General features: G+C 41.6%; 1 protein-coding gene across 5 annotated transcripts in view; it reads left to right on the top strand.

Annotated features, from left to right (window-relative positions):
• The first annotated feature begins 1,409 nt into the window (after nt 1-1,409).
• Nucleotides 1,410-19,295, top strand: part of Nexn (nexilin F-actin binding protein) — a 30,810-nt gene continuing 12,924 nt past the window's right edge. Inside the window, exons 1-6 of one of the 5 annotated variants that reach the window (XM_036191089.1) lie at nt 1,410-1,687; nt 12,989-13,061; nt 14,400-14,591; nt 15,406-15,484; nt 15,568-15,716; nt 19,188-19,229. In XM_036191089.1, the coding sequence (XP_036046982.1) occupies nt 13,035-13,061; nt 14,400-14,591; nt 15,406-15,484; nt 15,568-15,716; nt 19,188-19,229 (489 nt within the window). In that variant the 5' untranslated portion in view covers nt 1,410-1,687; nt 12,989-13,034. Of the gene's footprint in view, nt 1,688-1,843; nt 1,908-8,081; nt 8,231-12,988; nt 13,062-14,399; nt 14,592-15,405; nt 15,485-15,567; nt 15,717-19,187; nt 19,230-19,295 lie in introns of those variants that run through there. The other 4 variants (XM_036191091.1, XM_036191090.1, XM_036191092.1 and 1 more) reach the window with 4 other exon arrangements.

Below are 19,295 nucleotides of genomic sequence, written 5' to 3'. Positions count from 1 at the left end.
CTGTGGCCCTTTACTACAGCTCCTCATGTTGTGGTGACCCCAGCCAGAACATTTTTGTTGTTACTTCTTAACTAATTTTGCTACTGTTATGAATCATATGTAAATATCTGTGTTTCGACCCCTGTGAAAGGATCCTTCGCCCCTCCAAGGAGTCGGGACCCACATGTTGAGAACCACTATTCTAGAATGTTCTGCTGACAAGCAAGTACGGCGGCACAGCGGATTCCCTCTGTGTTTTATGAAGAGAATGAAAAACTTAGCATAACCTGATGAGGCTATTGGGCAGAAATACAAAATCTCATCCTTTAAATCTCAGAATAAAGATACAATTACAGTTTAAGTGCACAGTAAGGGAAAGACGCCAGCAGTATAGTATCGTCAATGGACATGGAGAGTGGTGGGAGGCCCGGCTTCCTGGAGGAGGCTATGTTCCACAGGAGCTTATGAGAGGCTGTGGAGAGTCCCACGAACTGAAGAGGTGAGGCTACTGAAGGAGAGAGACACCAGCAGGCTCCTCTGGCCGCCTAGTGTTTCCCCTCCTGCTGAGTGGTGAGGGATGGGACAGCAAACAGCGGTCCTCAACAACAGAGGGCAACATCACCTGCCTTCCACGGCCCCTCGCCCCAGGCGAAACCAGAAGTGGTTACCTTTGTCCCTGGGTACCTACCTCTGACTTTTCTTTACCTTATGGATTTCCAAGAGATGGCGTATGGAAACCCAGGCTGTCTTCAAACTCTCCGTATAGTGAAGGCTAACTTTGAAGCCCTGGTCTTGCTTGCCTTCACCTAAGTGCTGGGATAGGGCACCACACCTAACTAATTGGTTTCATAAATGCTGTTTTTGTTTTGTGTAGTACTGCGAGTTGAACCTGGGGCCTTATATGTGTGACACAAGAGCGCGCTTTTGCGCGCGCGCATACACACACACACACACACACACACACACACACACACACATTCCTCCAGTTTGGTTTGTTGTTTTTAATGCAGTGAGGAACTGAGGGCCTCCACTTACTCAAACAGGCCTCGGCTGGGCCAGCCTTTCACAGTCAAATGCAGTTTCCCTGCAGGCCTGCGCTAACACTCACGTGCTTTTGGATGGTGGGAAAGAGCTTAGTTGATTTGCCTTCAACTAAGGAAAGGTGAGCGGTTGTGTAGATTCATGGTTTGCCTTCAACTAAGGAAAGGTGAGCGGTTGTGTAGACTCATATCCTACTACCTAAGCGTCTTTTTTCACCTATCTCTTCCGAGTTAAGGAGGAGCAACACATCCAGTGTTTTCACAGTGCCGCCCATTCCTTCAGTAGAAAGGGGAAGCTGTCAAAGGCACTGAGTTTTTATGGGCTACTAGGGCAGGTAGAGACCCCAGGGCAGCGCCGGCCGGTTGCCAGGAGGCAGCCTGGAGTGGGAGCCACCGCCCCTCTTCTTTTTGGGTGACTCTCCACCCCTCTCGAAGAGCTGCGGCGGCGGTGGGGGTTGGGGACTGGCCTGGCGTCCCGGAACAGCTGCAGCGGGCGCTGGGCCCGTCTGGAATGCGGGAGCAGGCTGCGCACCAGGACTTTTATGGAAACTTGCTGCTGGCGCGCCGCGGCCAGAGGGCTCGGGGTGGCTGGAGCGGCGTGGGCAGCGCGCAGAGCCGGACGCGCAGGAGCAGCGGGAGCAGCGGTGCGGCGCCCCGGCGGCAGGCGGGTAAGAGGGCCGGGTGGGGAGGCACGGCGGGGCTCCCGGCCGGCGGGGACTGCGCTCGGCCGGGCCGGCCTGGGCTGCGGGGGGCGCGCGCGCGGGAGGGGGGTGTCCCTGACCAGCTTCTGCTCCACCTGCATCTGAACGGCTGAGTCTGGGAGAGAGCGTCCCCAGGCACCCGAGCGTGTGTCCACTCCTCAGCCGGGGACCCTCAGGGTCCGAGCGGGTGAGTTCACTGTAGCACCCAACACGTGCCCACCGCGGTCTCCTCCAGCACTGGCTGTGGTTTTAAAGAAATTGCTGATGGGTCCCTGTGGAAACTGGGGAACCAGGGATTTATAGCTTGCCATCCCGGGTCTCCAAATTGCTCCCCATCGTCAAGACTGGGGTATACTTGGGAGTCAAGTGAAGACACCGTGTGAATAAACTGTGAGATGCTCAAGTGCAGTGTATGCATATATATGCATACACACGCGTATGTTTGTGTGTGAGAGAGTGAGAGAGTGAGTGAAAAATGATTAAGTTGAGAGATTAGGTGATTGCTCAGTGTTTCGAGCATTTTATTTTTAAGGCCACAATGTGGTCAAGGAGTTGAGCGTAGATAATGTGGTAAAAATAGCATATGGTACGCCCTCACAAAGTGATTGCCCTTGGAAAAAGACAGGCAGGCAGAGAAAAGGATCCACTGACCAAAGTGACGGACGGTCATTCCTCAGCCAAATTTTGCTTATGAGTTTATACAACAAGGGCCTATTGGGCGAGTCACAGCAGAAATATGTCTTGATGAAACGAACTCACATTTTTAGATTTGCTTGGTCACACGAAATTGAACGAACTACATACAATTTTCCCCAGTATTATTGTTTTATAGGTTAAACTGCTGCTACAAAACAATTCAAACTGCATCTCTGATTTTTTTTTTCGTTTTGGGGTGTTTGTATGAGAAAAGTACATAATTAATTTAGGGGAGTCTTGTTTTCTTGGGGGGAGGCTGAGGTATATACAGACTGATGCAGTTGGTTCCTGCTAGGCAAGCGATCCTGCCACTGAGCTGTTGCACATCCCTTTTTTGTTTTTGAGACAGGATCTTATTAGGTTGGTTATCCAGGCTAGCCTTGGACACACTGTAGTATAGACGGAACTGTGATCCCCTGTCTCAGCCTTCAGAGTAGTTGGAATTACAGGCCTGTACCCTCAGACCCAGCTCAACATTCTCTTGCCTGAAGCTTCTGAGGAATCATTTAAAGAGAAATGTGTGCAATTTTGAACTTTACCTGCAACAGTTGACTTAGAGAGCAGAATGCAAAAACGGCAACAACATTATTTTCAATCTAGTTTTCCTTCTAGCAGCTTTTGATGCAATCCGGTTTTAATAGATTTAATAGATTTCCAGTGACGCTGAGTGATGAACAATTTTTTCCTGCTTACCTTAAAATGGAATCTGTGCTATTTTAGAAATTTTGACATGTAAGGCTGATCATTGTCAAAATGTATGTCATCTTGAGAAGACTATATTTAGCATCAGCCGAGGAATGCGTTATCTGGGTTTCACTTGAAGCTTTTAGGTTAGAGCTTCATTTGTGAGCAGCATGGAAACTATGTGTGTACATTTGGGTGAGATTAACTGCAGATTTAGTTCGCTTAGAACAAAGTTTCTGAAATGATAGTCTCCATTTGTGGGGAGAGAGGTCTGTTATCTTTGAAACCCCTAAAAGAATATAAAGTATTTAAAAACCATATCAATTATAGATGCCTACAAGAATGAAGATAGGGTGACTATGAAACAGTGGAACACATGACGTACATGTACGCGTGTTCATAGAAGGCTCTCGGGGTCCTTTCTTTATGTGGCTGTACACAAAGCGTCTTGGTTTCCTTTATAACTCAGAGGGGATAGCTTGCTTCCGGCCAGCAATGGCAAGTTTCTGCTCGTGTGTCCACTCTGCGTGATCACCTGTGTACTTTCTTTCATAGTCTCTTCTGGTTTGACTAGTTACATAGTGCATACATTTGAAATTGCTACTTTTTAAATATCCACAGTATAGTGTGGCTAATCTCATGGTAGTGTTTTTATTACTATTATTTTGAGTGCTTTGATTCCATGTATGTGTGCACTGTGTGCATGCAGTGCCTACAGAGGTCAGGAGAGGGCGTCAAAACACCTAGAACTGATTCTCTGCAAGAGGGGCAAGAAGCTCCTGGTAATGTACATTTTGGTAATGGTGCTATTTTGGGGACAGAAATCAGTACGTTGCACACCCCTGGCCTGTACCTGGCTGCTGCCTGTGGCAGTGTGCTTTCTACACTTTAAAATGGGTGAATTTAAACTCAGAAATCTATGTTAATTATACATCATAATTGTATCAAAAAATAAGATGCACACATGCACATACACACACAAGGATGAAATGATGAGGAAAGCTGGGCGTAGTGGTTGACGCCTTCAATCTCAGCACTCAAGAGGCAGAAGCAGGTGGATCTCTGAGTTTGAGGCCAGCCTGGTCTGTACATTAAATTCCAGGATAGAGAGACATTGCCTCAAAAAAAAAAAAAAAAAAAAAAAAATTCTTGTAGTGTTAGGGAGTGGGGAGAGGAAGCTAACACTCGTGGACTGACTGTGTCAGTTTGTTACTCAGAGCAGGAGATGACCGTGAATTGGTAGCTAAAGCAAATCAAATGATTTTAACTGGAATTTAGAAAGCATGGGAAGGGATTTCAGCAAGGAAAGTCCCTTCTAGAACATCTACTCCTTGTTCCATTTATTTCTAGTGGTGGTTTTTTGTTTGTTTGTTTGTTTGTTTATTTGTTTTGTGGCCTCTAGAGCTTGCTCATTGTCTCAGTTCTGTTAACTCAACACAGCCTGGAGTCAGTGATCTGAGGAGAGCCTGGATTAGGTTGGCCTGTGGGAAAGTCTGGGTAATTACCCTAACTATTGAAGCAGGAGGGCCCATCCATGGTAGGCAGCATCAGCCCTAGGCAGGTGCCCCTGGGCTGAGTAAGAATGCTAGCAAAGCATAAGTCCTCAGTAGTTCCTGCCCTGACTTCCCTCAGTGAGGGTTTGTGACCTGGACAGGTAAGCCAAATTAACCCTTTCATTCCCAAATTGTTTTCAGTCAGAGTGTTTTATCACAGTAACAAAATGAAACTTAAAATGGCCATGAAAAGGAAGTACTTATTATTCTACCCAGCTACCCCACTTACTTGTTAGTCAGAATTCCAGGTCTTCCCATCCAAACTGTTTTCCATTTTAGATAGGGTAAAGAAGCCCAAACCTCTCCAGCAGATACCACAACTCCTGAATGTCCTGAAGGCAATTTCCTGTCAGGGTTTCTGATTGTGATGTTTGGTTGAGTATAAGCCTAGCCCATTTTATTTTCTATTATCATAGGTGAGTAGTTATCTTGAGGCTCCTTTGGCAGAATTACTCACATGTTGTTTAGACTGATCGTGGATTCTATTGTCCTGTTCCCTCTACCACCTGTCTACTTGCTCAAGTCTGATGTGAGCTTTTCCTGTGTCCTGAGTATCGTGAAAACACTGACAGCATTGGGGTTTGCTTACCATGGCTCCAGAGTGGTAAATACATGGTAAAAAGTATCACACCATGTAAAGGCCGGGTTACAGTTATTACAGAAGAATGTTAAAACAAGCTGCAATTGGTTTTCTGGGGGGGGGTTGGACATTCACTATTTTACTATTTTACAATATGTCCTAATTCACATTAGCTGTCAATTTGATGGCCTAGAGTCACCTGGAAAGAATATTTCCTCGCGTTAGTCTGTGGACATGTCTGTGCAAGATTGTCTTAATTGATGTAGGAGGACCCAGGGGGGCCTGGGCGGTATAAAGCTAGCTGTGATGGAGAGCTGAGACCAGAAGGCAGCAGTGTTCCCTCACAGTTTCTTCCTCCTGCCCAGCTTGAGTTCCTGCACTAATTTTCTTTAGTGACAGTGACCCGGAAGTGTAAGCTAAGTAAAAGCTTTTCCTGCCTGCATTGTTTTTGGTTAGTGTTTTATTGAAACAACAGGACCCCAGAATGGTAAGGCCTGGTTTCCTCCTTTTGAGCTGTGATGAAGAGTATGGCAGGTTTTATAGGTAGCCTCATTTTACTTTATAATTGTTCTTTTACCAAGAGAGGGTCTTAGCTATATAGTCCTTAACCAGCCTTGAACTTATGGTTCCTGCCTAAGGCTTCTGAGTGCTGAATAAGGAAGGCATGTGCTGTCCTACCTGTTTGTAATTTTTACTAATTAAATCTGAAACGGTTATATTTACATTTTTTTCTTTTTCTTATTTGAGCCAGGGTCTTGCTGTGTAGCCAAGGCTAGCCTGGAGATAATGGAAATCACCTGCCTTGGCTTCCCAGTGCGGCAGTGACAGAACTGCAGAGCCCACAGCTATCTAAATGTGTGGGGTTTTGTACAAGTGAAAAATGATGACACATTTAGTCTTAAATTTTGTGACATTCAAAACAATTTTGTTGTGTCTTTCAGAGTTAGGTTTTAACATTTATTTGTATATAGTTAAGTTTTTCATTGAAAAGTTGAGACAAGCCCATCTCAATACTGGGAGGATGAAGGAGTATTGAAAGACCAGGCCTAATCTACAAAATGAATTCAGGCCAGTCAGTGCTACAAAGTGAGACCATGCCTCCAAAATAAATAAATAAAGACAGATAAATAAATAAATAAATAAGGAAAAAAGTCAGAGGCCAGCCTGGCTGACAGAGCAAATCCCTGTATCCCTGCATCAAAGGGAGGTGGGGCCCTGAGACAAAGGATGTCCGTGGCTGCCACTGTCTGGACAGTTTTGTTCTCCTAAGGTTATTAGCAACACAATCATAGTACTAATGGACAGCTATGATTTCAAATTCTTTATGTGCGTTCTCTGCTGTTCTTGAAATGCTCTGGTCGCTTATCTAAAATGTGAAGGGGATGAAACAGAGAAAACTGAGAGGTTAAATGTAGGTCCGATGAGTCTGGAACAAGAGTTGTTAGAGATGGGGTGGGAGTGAGGTTCAGTGGTGGAGTGCATCTGTGGGAAGCCCTGAGCTTACACAGCCTAAGGAACAGTGACCACAGCCGGGCAGAGGGCTCAGTCAGTGAAGCACCGGCTGTGCAAGCATGAGGACCTGGGTTCAAATCCCCAGAGCCCATGCAGAGCCCATGGGAGCTCACATCAGTACTCCCAGCATTCCTGCAGGGAGATGGGAAGCAAAAGAAACCAGCCAATCAATCCTTGAAGCCCAAGGGCCAGGTAGTGTGGCACATGCAGCAGCCAATAAGAAAGCCATCTCAAACAAAGTAGAAAGGGAAGGCTGCCCTCTGACTGACACACAGATGCTGTGGCACAGACAAGGCTGAATTCAAACACACAAATATATACACACACAGAGCAAGATATATAAAAAGTGACGATACACCTAGTGTTGTGACTAATTCTCTGAGGATGAATTTTATGATTTGTGTGAATGGGTATATCTGTGTGAGTGCAAGTGCCAGCAGAGGCCAGAAGAGGGTGTCCTTACCCAGGAACTGAGTCACAGACAGTTGTGAGCTGCCTTATGGCTGCTGGGAATTGAACCTGGGTCCTCTGGAAGAGCAGCTGAACCATTTCTCCAGCTCACATTCTTGATAGTTCAAGGGGCTTGCTGGCATTTACATTTGGAACTACATAGGTGGCACTGTCATGCTGCTGCTGCCCCTATGTGGCAGACAACGACATTGCACCTGTCTGTTCAAACACAAAAGTCACTTTAACACTAGCATCAGATATAAAGTCCTGTGGTATTTAGTTACTGAGCATAGAAAGGAATTTAAACCAATTTCCATTTAGCATTCTAAATATAGTGAGTAGTTCTCAGTCTCAGATTTTACTTTCTAGAATGAGAATTGACTTGATTTGATAGGATGCTCTTTGCTGCAGTTTGGTGCCTCTCAAAAGGTGTTCTCAGAACCCTGTACTGCAGGGTCAATGACACCACCGTTTCCCAACTATTTTCTTCATAGATTTCAATTAAGACAACATATCATAGTAATTCAATGTAGAAGCAGATATAAGAATGTGTTTCTTATTAAGTGTTCAAAACTATAAAAAAAGACCGCTTCCCATGCTATCTTTATTTTGGAAAATAGTTACTTTCATGGTGTTTTATGGTGATAATAATGTTTGTAATTTTATTTCAGTGAACGAATAAGTATATATTTTATCATATTTGTAGATAAATGTATATAAATGAAACTTATCCAGCATCTCCAGAAACAAGCCTGTACTTGAACCCTGAGCCACAGATGTTCATACTCCTTCATGTGGAACTTCATTGTGACATCTTTATAGTATTAATGTATTTTCTGATCTCAGAACAGAAACTTTGGCTGGAGAGATGGCTCAGCAGATAAAGGTGCTCACTGCCATGCCTGGGGACCTGACTCCATGCCTGAGACCCACATGGTAGAAGAAGAGAGCTGAGGGTTGACCTTTGACCTCCAGATGTGTCCTGAGCACAGGCACGACCACAGGCATACACAAACAAGTGAATAAATGATTTCTGTGAGAGCCCTTTTTTAAATATATTTCTGTGGCATCCTGTCTAGACTTTGAAATCTATGAGAACAGATAGCTTATCCTGTTTGGCATTGTATAATAGGACCAAGGATTGATCCTAGCATGTTGTAAAAGATGCTCAGCAAACATTTCTGAATTTACATGTTTATTTTTTTTTAACAAGATCTTTTTTAAGATTTATTTATTATGTATACAGTGTTCTGCCTGCATGCCAGAAGAGGGCACCAGATCTCATTACAGATGGTTGTGAGCCATCATGTGGTTGCTGGGAATTGAACTCAGGACCTCTGGAAGAACAGCCAGTGCTCCTAACCGCTGAGCCATCTCTCCAGCTCCACATGTTTATTAATTTTTTAAAGATTTATTTATTTTATGTGTATGAATGTTTTGCCTACATGTATGTCTGTGCACCACGTACATGCCTGGTGTCTGCAGAAACCAAAAGAGGGTGTTGGATTCTTTGGAACTGGAGTTAACAGATGGTTCAAGGTAGCAATATAGGTGCAGGGAACTGAACCCAGGTCCTCTGCAGGAGCAGACAGTGCTATTAGCTGCTGAGCCCTCTCTCCAGCACCCATGTTTATCTATTTTATCTTTTAAAAATCACTATGTCTTGAAAAACAAGACAGTCATTGTCAGTGGGAGTGGGGCATGCTACAGTGTGTGGATACAGGTCAGAGGACAACTTCCTGGAATCAATGTTCTTCCCACCTTATGTGGATTCCAGGACTGGAACTCAGGTGGCCGTTACCCCCGAGTCCTCTCATGAGCCTCCACCTTAGCCAGTTTCCTCATGTCTTGGTTCTGTAATATTCATCAGCTTTAAAATTATAAAATGGGAGCCTCTTGGTACACAGCACACACGTCACGTGGTTTGTTTCCATCACTTAGCACACAACACACACATTGTTTCCATCTTCTTCTTAGCACAGAAGTTCTCAGTCTTTCCTGCCATGCTTGTTTGTGTTTGTTTTATTTTAAATCCTTATATTTAAGCCGGGTGGCGGTGGCAGTGGCGGTGGTGGCAGCACACGCCGCCTTTAATCCCAGCACTCAAGAGGCAGAGCCAGGTAGATCTCTGAGTTTGAGGCCAGCCTAGTCTACAGAGCGAGATCCAGGCCAGGCTCCAAAACTACACAGAGAAACTCTGTCTCGAAACACACACACACACACACACACACACACACACACACCCTTATATTTGTGCTGGGTGTGGTGGCACACTTTTTAATCCTAGCATTCAGGAGGCAGAGGCAGGTGGATCTCCAAGACCAGCCTACTCTACATGATGAGTTCCAGCAGAGCCAGGGCAATGTAGGAGACCCTGTATTTTTGTCTTTTTTTCATTGCTTATTTTATAACATCAAATGGACCTTAGCACCTGTTTTGAGTGGTTAACTTAGTCTTTTCCCTGGCAGGGACATGATTGGATAGGAGGGTGTCCTGCACACATCAAGTGAGCATATGCTGTAGTAACTGGGTAAGATGGAAAGTGTGTATAAGTAGAGGCATCTGAAGAATTGCTACGCTGAAATACACTCTATACAAGATACATGAAACAGACAGTTTGGTTTAAGACAAGTTGACCCCTTGTTGGAACCTGGGTATGGTTCTGTGAGGATTCATATCAGAGGTTTCTAATTTTATATGCAGAAAAATTTCAAATATAAAGGTAAAAATTATAGGCTTATAGTGTATAAGATGTTTAACAATATATATTTAAAACTTGTCAGATATACCTAGAAACCTAAGCAGATTTTAAAATCTTATACTAAAGGAGGAGAAACCATGTTTAAGAGTAACATACAGAATATCAATTTTATTCTTTAATTTTGGAAAGTACGTCATTTGTAAAGAAATGACTTTCAAAAGGTCTTGGAGGCAGGTTATTGGTTACTGAATGTATTTTTCAGGATTGAGGAAGGAAAACGTGGAGTCTGGGGTAACCTGCAAGAGGCTCAGTGAGCTGAGGACTCTTCACTCTGGCCCATAGGGCACTATGTTGCCATTACCCTCAGGGACAGACCAGAGCCAAGGAGCACAGAGAAGGACTGCATGAGAACCTGGACACAGAATCTGACTCCAGAGACAGATCCGAAGAACCACTGCTAAGCATTACTGTGGCACTTCTAAACTCTGTATACTTGCAATTGTTATACTGGACTTCCTATTAGTTAACCATTTTAGAGAAGCTATATTAAACAGGAGGCCTATAGCAGTGAGGTGACTATACTTTCATGGCATCTTGGCACCAATTGAAAAGGAATTGATAGTATGAGAATAGTGGCAGATTCTGGAGGAAAATAAACTGCTAAATGAGTACTATCAATTTATAGGATATGTATGAATAAGTATTTCTGATAAGCATGGTTATGTTGGATTAAGAAGCAGTTCCTCTGCAAAAAAAAGCAAGTTCCTCCTCGTGACATTGGCTGTAATGTACAGAAGCAGAGAAGAAGATGGCAAATGAGTCAGATTGTCACAGTACCTCACTATTGACACATGAATGTTGTACCAAAGTTGTCTGTGGTTAATGTGTGATGCTTGTAATTTGAGAAGAGGGCCCCAAAGATTGCTTTAAAAATCCTGTACAGGAAGTTTATGATGAGAATGGGAGCTGAGGGCAATAGAGACGGCTCAGCCAGCAAAGCATCTGCTGCACAGACCTAGAGGTCTGAGTTTGGACCCCTAGCTCCCACATAAAAGATGAGTGCAGTGCTCATAACACCCACAGCCCTAGCAGGGAGCTGGTGGGTCCCTGGAGTTAGTTCACTGGCTGGCCAGAATTCAGTAACAGACAGTTCAATAAGAGACTGTCTCTACTTCTAAACACAGACATGCGTGCATGTGCATACACAGGCGTGTGCACACACAAGCCCTCACACTTACATGTAGCCCCAACTCCTACCAATCCCTCAGACTTGTCAGTTTTTGCATGGGTGTTGTGAAGATTTCCATGATAGGATTTATTTTCATTGTAGTTGGAAGGTGCCTCCAGAAAGCACCTGATTCCCTGTAATCTAGGCAGGGAGCACAGAGTGTGCCAGGAACAGAAGGAAGAGCAATGCAAAACATAAATGCAGAATGCAGGTCACTAGGCGTCTGACTATACTGCCTTCTCATCCTGTCAGAGCTGGATTGGAGCCTTATGAAACTGTTCAGATAGAAAGTCGACTACTTACAAACCTGGTTCCAAGGCATTGGTTAAGAATAGGAGGATGGGGACAGTGTCTGTCTACTCAAGGTTTCATTCCTCAGCAATCCTAGAGGAAGCCCAGCATAGGGTAGATACTTAACAAGTACTAGTGTAACAAATGGAACCCTAATTTCAATGCTATCATTGAATGATGATTATCATGTTATGGGTATAGTGGCCATGCCTATAATCCCAGCATTCAGGAGGTAGACTCGAGGGGATTGAAAGTTCCAGGCCAGCCTTAGCTATGTACTGAGACCTTGTCTCAAACACAAAACAAACAGAAAAACCCTCCTGCAAATCAGCAAAGACTACAGACATTTCAGTAAAGAAGATCTGCCCGTGCAAAATGAACATATGGAAAATGTATCATGCTATCAGAGAAACGCAAATTAAGAGATAGCACTGAGCAGTACAATGATCACAGCCCAGAGCACTGGCATCAGGGGCAGAGGGAGAACCACCCAGATTCTTCTACATCACTCATGAGAGTGCAGCAACTTGTCCCACTTTGAAAGTCAGTCTGCCATTTGACTATGAAAAACACATTCTCACTTTGCCATCCGACAGTCATGACTCAGTATTCTGAAGGATTTTCAGTTTTGTCCATGTAAAAGCCTGCACATGGATGTTTAATATCATTTTTATTTACAATTACCAAAACAGACCTAGCCAGAATATTTTTCATTGGGTAAATGGACAATTATATAATGGGCTATTATTATTTAGTGGGATTAAACGTGTATACCACTTGAAAGGGACAATTTTAGAGGCTATATTACAATCAAAGTGTGTTCATATTTAAGAGTCAAATTACAGGAAATAAAAGGATGAATTTAAAGGAAATGTGACCAAGCAACCTCCATCTCTCTGGTGCTGACAGCCTCGTCTACTGAGTAAATACAGAGTACACACTTTTCAAGTGCTTCTGCAGGCTTACCAAGCTCCTCTGGGCTATACATATTCTTGAGCCTTCTAAAGGTCCTTTTCTGTACCACAGATCTTAAAGGAGCTGAAGACTATTACAACTAATTACTTATTTGAACTTCTGAAGGGACATTTATAATTTAAAAATGATATATTTCTACATAAGTATATAAATTCTGTTTATAAATTTATATTGATAAATATGTAATATATCAAAGGGAAGGTTATTGAAATTCTTCTACAATATTAACTGGTTTTTTTGTTTGTTTGTTTGAGACAAGGTCTCATTTTGTAGCCTTGGGTGACCTGGGGCTCTTTATGTAGACCCGGTTGGCCTTAACTCCAAGAGATCTGCCTGTCTCTGCTTCCCAAGTACTGTGATTAAAAGTGTTTATGCTGGGGCTGGAGAGATGCTCAATGGTTAAGAGCACTTCCAGAGGATCTAGATACAATTCCCAACACCCATATGGCAGCTCACAACTGTCTGTAACTCCAAGATCTGATACCCTCACACAGACGACATGCAGGCAAAACATCAAAGCACATAAAGATAAATAAATTAAAAAGAAAAAGGTGTGTGTGCTACCATACCCAGTAATGTTGTTATTGTTATTTTACAGGTACAAATATATATAAAGCTTCAGTCCCAAACCACATAGAGCAAACATGAATGATGTTTCACAAAAGGCAGAGGTAAGTAAATCTCAAAAGCTCTGTGTGTGTGTGTGTGTGTGTGTGTGTGTGTGTGTGTGTGTGTGTACACCGAGGAGAGGAAAAGACTTGGAAGGGGAGGTAGGAAGAGATGAACAATGTATAGTTGACTGGAGGATTGTGGGAAGGGTCGTATTTAGGTGTTTGTAATTGGTAACATCAGGATGTACAATGAAAGTTTGGTTCACACACTGTTTGGGTCAGTACTTTAGTTGAACTTCTGGAAGGCAGTGCCGTGAGTGACAAGGCTATCATATTACATAGAGTTTTAAATACATTGGTCTTAGAAATGATGCCTTCAATGTGGTTTTACTGAGGCTGGGACCTTTGGAGGTGATAATTCACTCTGAATAGGAGGACTCTTAGCATCTTCAAGCAGCTGCAGCAAAAGTCCTCTTAACTTCAGCCCTTTTCAGTTTCTTGGCTGTAGTGACTGAGAATTGAGAGATCCCCTGATGCTGACACTCAAAAGTGACAAGCTAAGAAACCTGAATGGGCCAGTGATACACAGTACATAACCGTGAACCAGATCTGTCACTGATCGGCAAGCCGCTTGAGCTTGTTAGGAGAGTTTGGCATTCTGACACTGGAGAATCTACATTCCTAGTTTTAGATGAGGAGAAGCCATTGTTCTAGTCTCAGTTTTCCCTTCTTTAGGGTTTTCCTTTTAGAGCCTATTCCACTCAGTCAGTGTGGCCACCCTGCACACTTTAGTGAGGTTTTAGGAAGTTACACATGGACAGCACAGCATGAAACATGACTCACCTTCAGCTTCGACTATCTTATCTAATAGAACAGCAATAATGCTATTTGTAATGTGGGCTTTACCTTGAAAGCCCAATCTTGTATTTCATTTCCAAATTCATATACTTTACTGAGATTGACCTTATTAATTTGTGTGGGAGGGAGTGATGTCAATCCTCAATCTGAATCTTTTTAATTAGAGCACTTTTTTTTTTTTTTTTGAGCAGAGGATCGAACCCAGGGCCTTGCGCTTGCTAGGCAAGCGCTCTACCACTGAGCTAAATCCCCAACCCCTTTAATTTTTATATTTTACTGGCCTTCAGCCTCAGTAGAATGCTACCTCTAACTGGGGTTTCATTTCCAAAGAAGTTTTGATTTAACAAAACTTCTGTTCTCATATCTACTGTAACTTCAAATTAACTTTTAGAGAACATCTAATCAGGCTGTGATAATCCAAATAAAGGTGTGAACTTGTTTCTGTTTGTTTTGATAAGTATTTGAATGCGTCTTACTCTTACCTCTGCCTAATTTCTTCTTCTTTTTAAACTTCCTTCTCTTTATTTTCATCTAATGAAGATTCTGCTTTCTTCATCTAAACCTGTCCCCAAATCCTATGTGCCAAAGCTGGGCAAGGGTGATGTAAAGGATAAGTTTGAAGCCATGCAGAAGGCCAGGGAAGAGAGAAATCAGAGGCGGTCTAGAGACGAAAAGCAAAGAAGAAAAGAACAATATATTAGAGAGAGAGAATGGAACAAGAGAAAGCAGGAGGTCATTTTATTTTATTTTGTTCTTGTGAAAACATTAATTTTCTTCTTTTTAATGGATTATCAGCACTAACATTTCAAATAAACTATAATAAAATGTTTGTCTATATTTTTAACCTAATTTAAACTGTGTATTATCAGCCCCTTCTCTGCAGTCTCCCCACTGTGCATCAGCCCCTTCTCTGCAGTCTCCCCACTGTGTGCATCAGCCCCTTCTCTGCAGTCTCCCCACTGTGTGCATCAGCCCCTTCTCTGCAGTCTCCCCACTGTGTGTATCAGCCTCCTTCTCTGCAGTCTCCCCACTGTGTGCATCAGGACCCCTATTCTACAGTCTCTCCCCACTGTGTGCATTAGCCTCCTTCTCTGCAGTGTCCCCACTGTGTGTATCAGCCCCCTTCTCTGCAGTCTTCCCACTGTGCATGGTTGACTACAGGAAAAGAAAGCTTTAACTAAATTTCATTACAATATGTTTTTATAACTATTCTCTTTTATAATTACTTGTTCTTATTTTCTTACTGTACCTCATGTATAAGTTAAAGTTCATCTGTAAGACCTATGAAAAATTATTTTTCTTATTTGAATATATTATGACTTAATACAAGAAAACACAGCATGCACAGGGCTCAGAGTTATCTGTGCTTCAGGAATCCATTAGATATCCTAGTGGGCTCTCCTGCTTCTGGGCGGCTACTCTAATATAATCTAGTCTGATGCTGGGACATGTGTTCATATTAATTTATTATTTAACTATTACATTTATTAAAATATTTATTTTATTATTATAAAATTTTTTTAAATTAATTTATTTAACTACCTAGATTAAAGAAATGCTTGCTTCTGATGATGAGGAAGAGATTTCTGCTAAAATAGAAAAGGCTTATGTCCCAAAGCTAACAGGTAAGAACCTTGAGGGATAAACATAAAAGGGACTGCAAGAGAAAGAAATAGCAAAATAGACAATATGTTTTGTGTATTCTTAGGGACGGTTAAAGGTAAATTTGATGAAATGGAGAAACACAGACAGGAAGAACAAAGGAAGAGAACGGAAGAGGAAAGAAAACGCAGACTTGAGCAGGATCTGTTGGAAAAGAGGAAAATACAGCGTGAATTAGCAAAAAGAGCCGAGCAGGTAGATGCTAAATGCTACATTGGTGTTTGTTTCTGGACCTAACAGAACAAATGAGAACTAATCGGGATGTTGCCTAATTAAGATTTTAACCCAATATAAGCTTATTAATAGTGGCTAGCCTGAAAACATTGTAAGGGAAAATATTCAGTATCAGATGCCCAGTAGTATAGGCAGAATTTGCCTACCTTAGGAGGAGGATGATATGGCTTTTGTTATAAATGATCTTACCAACTGTTTCTACATTCCTTAAACTGACTATATTCCTAACTTTCCTTGGTATCTTTGAGATTTTACAATGATATAAGACATTTTCACACATAAACTATTCATAGTCACAATGCACAATTATGGCTTTCTAATGGCAATATTTATAATTGCTACCCTTTATAAAACAGAGTTTGGTAAAAGATTGTTTATTTTATGTGTAAGACTTTTGCTTCTATGTGTGTCTGTGCACCATGTGCACCATGTGCACGCAGTGCCCACAGAGGCCAGAAAAGGTCACTGGATCCCTTGGACCTGAAGTTAGAGACAGTTCTGAGCCATCATCATGTATGTGCTAGGAACCAAACCCAGGTTGTCTGCAAGAGCAGAGGTGTCCTTAACCACTGAGTTGCCTCCCCAGCCCCTTACAGCAATATTCTGAGTGCCTTAAATCGGGACGCTGTGCTCCTTTGAGCATCCACCCTTTCTGGAGAGGAAGTGCTAAAGAAAAGTGAGCACACCCTATACTTACATGCCTAAGAATCCATTAACTTCAGTTTTGCAGATGACCTCTTCTGTGACACAAACTACTACTTATTTGGTAGCAAATGATGATATATGCCAGATTAAATGTTAAGAAGAATGAGAACTTTCCTATACTTTATGGTACCCTTATCTGAAGAAAGGATGCCATATACTTCAGTGTTGCCTCTTCTTGTTATTAAAGATGAGCTTTCATTCTGTACTGAAACTTTATAAAAAAAATAGAATTGGGGTTGGGGATTTAGCTCAGTGGTAGAGCGCTTGCCTAGCAAGCACAAGGCCCTGGGTTTGGTCCTCAGCTCCGGCAAAAAAAAAAAAAAGAAAAAAAATTATAAAATGAGAACTATTGAATTTTTAATTATTGTCATACATGATTACTATAAATATATGTTTGTAGACATGATTTAGGAATACAGTCATGTTAAAATTTTAAAGTAAATGAATAAGGCTAACATATATAACACATGGCGTCTTGCACAATATACTGTGTATGCATGCAGAATTGGTCTTCTTTCACTCTTCTATACTTCCAAAGCACTGGTATTTTCTATGCTTATGACCTATGTGAAACCCAAGAATGGAGTGGCAGGCAGTGGTTTCTCAAAAAGACCTGTGAGTGAGCTAGAGTAAAGACTGGATGCTCCAAAGATAAATGAACATGATCATGAAAAAAGTCCATAGGGCTGGGGATTTAGCTCAGTGGTAGAGCGCTTGCCGAGCAAGTGCAAGGCCCTGGATTCGATCCTCAGCTTAAAAAAAAAATAGGGTGCCACAGAACCCTGGCTAATGATGTGTTAGCCCTATAAGTTAAGGATACAACAGCAATGTAGTAATAGTAACTTCTTCTTCTTCTTATAAATGTGTAAAGTTTAATTTTAAAACGTAACTACATTTTCTACTCAAATTTAATGACTTAATGCAGTGTAGTGTAATGTTTGTTTACAGTTTACTTGTACAAATCACTATGCAAGAGGGTTCCTGAGATGGGAATGGTTAAAGTGATCACCAAGATATTACCACTTTAAGACTGTAGAATCTTACAAAGAATTAAAAAGGAATATACCTTGTGTACTAGATACCAGAATAAAAAAATGTGTGGGAAAATCCCGAGGATGCATTATCTGGCTAACTGAAGATACCCCTGATGGACAAAATTAAAGTCCATCCATTTAGGGACAGATATTGGTGAGAAACAGGATCTTGAAAAGAGGCAAGGAAAGAAATCAGGGGATGAAACAAATTTGTTTTCTATAAAGCAAAAAATAAAAAAGCTTAGAAATAGTTTTTTAATGTTAACTTGTGAAGGCCAACAGGAACTGAACTCTGAACATCTGTTCCCCTGGACTGTACTAGTAGCATAACCCCCTGAAAGAAATTCATCACTGTCCATGTTTGTTGAAAAAATACATGATTCTATCTTTTGTTGCTGTGTAGTGGTTTAAAGTGAACACAGATAAAACAATGACAACAGAGGTCTAAGCAGACAGAATGTGAAAGCCCTGTAAGTGTTCTGTCCACTTTAGCCAAGACAAGAGGCCCTGGGAGAGGTCTAGGAATAGAAACCTGGGTTAATGAATTGTTTTTCTTTCCTGCATTCTCAGGGTCTGGCTTCTCACATTTCATGGACCTTTTTTATTGAGGAATTACTTTGATTATTCATTGGAAAACAACTTATTCTGTAATTATCTTATTAGAGAGCCATTAAATTTTACTTAGTATGACACATCATTGAAAAAATTTTATTCCATTTATATGGCAAGTCAGTTTAATGAGTAATTCTGTAATAAAACAAATTATTCTGATAAAACTATTATTATTAAAATTATTAAAATATAAGGTACTTTAAATTTTATTTTTTATTTGAGACATGGTATCACTGCATGGCTCTGGCTGGCCTGGAACTTGATACATAGATGAGGCAGATGTCAAACTCACAGAGATCATCCTGGCTAAATGTTCACTCTAAGACAGTTCTTTTTTGTTTTGTTTGTTTGTTTTTCAAGCTAGGTTTGTCTGTGTGGTCCTGACTGTCCTGGAATTTACTCTGTAGACCCCGCCGGCCTTTGTGACACTTCTTTTCTGTTGTTTGTGTCCTTTTCCTGCATCCTTAAAACCACCTTTCTTTCTTTCTTTCTTTCTTTCTTTCTTTCTTTCTTTCTTTCTTTCTTTCTTTCTTTCTTTCTTTCTTTCTCTCTCTCTCTCTCTCTCTCTTTCTTTCTTTCTTTCTTTCTGTCTGTCTCTCTCTCTCTCTCTCTTTCTTTCAGCACTTGTCTAAGACACAGGCCTGCCCACCAAGCTAACCTAATGATGTTTCTTCAGAGAAATGTGCTCTAACTTTACATGATGGCCTTTTCCCAATTCAATGTGGCCAAAATAGATAGCAGAATTACCCTCTTTTCCAATCTAGCTGATATTTCTGCCACACTTTATTATTGTATCAGTTACATTTTTGCCAGATATTTTTTGATAAGAAACAGGGTCATAACCATTTGATTGCTTATGATAGATTTTTCCTTCTCCTATTGCAGGGGCAGAGGATGGAGGGGCATTTTAGTGTATCTCAGTTTAAAGTGCTACTAAATTAAAAATTGTTCCTCGTAAGCTCACAGTCAAAAGTTGAAATTTTACCAGAAGACATGGCTAAACTACTTTTCAGTTGTATGTTTAAAAGCACCAAACAGAAAATTCAATGTAATATAACGATATGAAATTCTCATTCAATAGATTGAGGACATAAACAATACGGGAACCGAATCTGCATCAGAGGTAACAGACGTTTCCTTTAATGAAACATTCACTGAAAATTACGTGATTCACAAATTATCTTGTAAT

The sequence above is a fragment of the Onychomys torridus genome, chromosome 6, assembly GCF_903995425.1.
Source record: "Onychomys torridus chromosome 6, mOncTor1.1, whole genome shotgun sequence".
Lineage (NCBI taxonomy): Eukaryota > Metazoa > Chordata > Mammalia > Rodentia > Cricetidae > Onychomys > Onychomys torridus.
The sequence above is the reverse complement of the archived record's forward strand: the minus strand, read 5'-3'. Positions and strand labels throughout refer to the sequence as shown.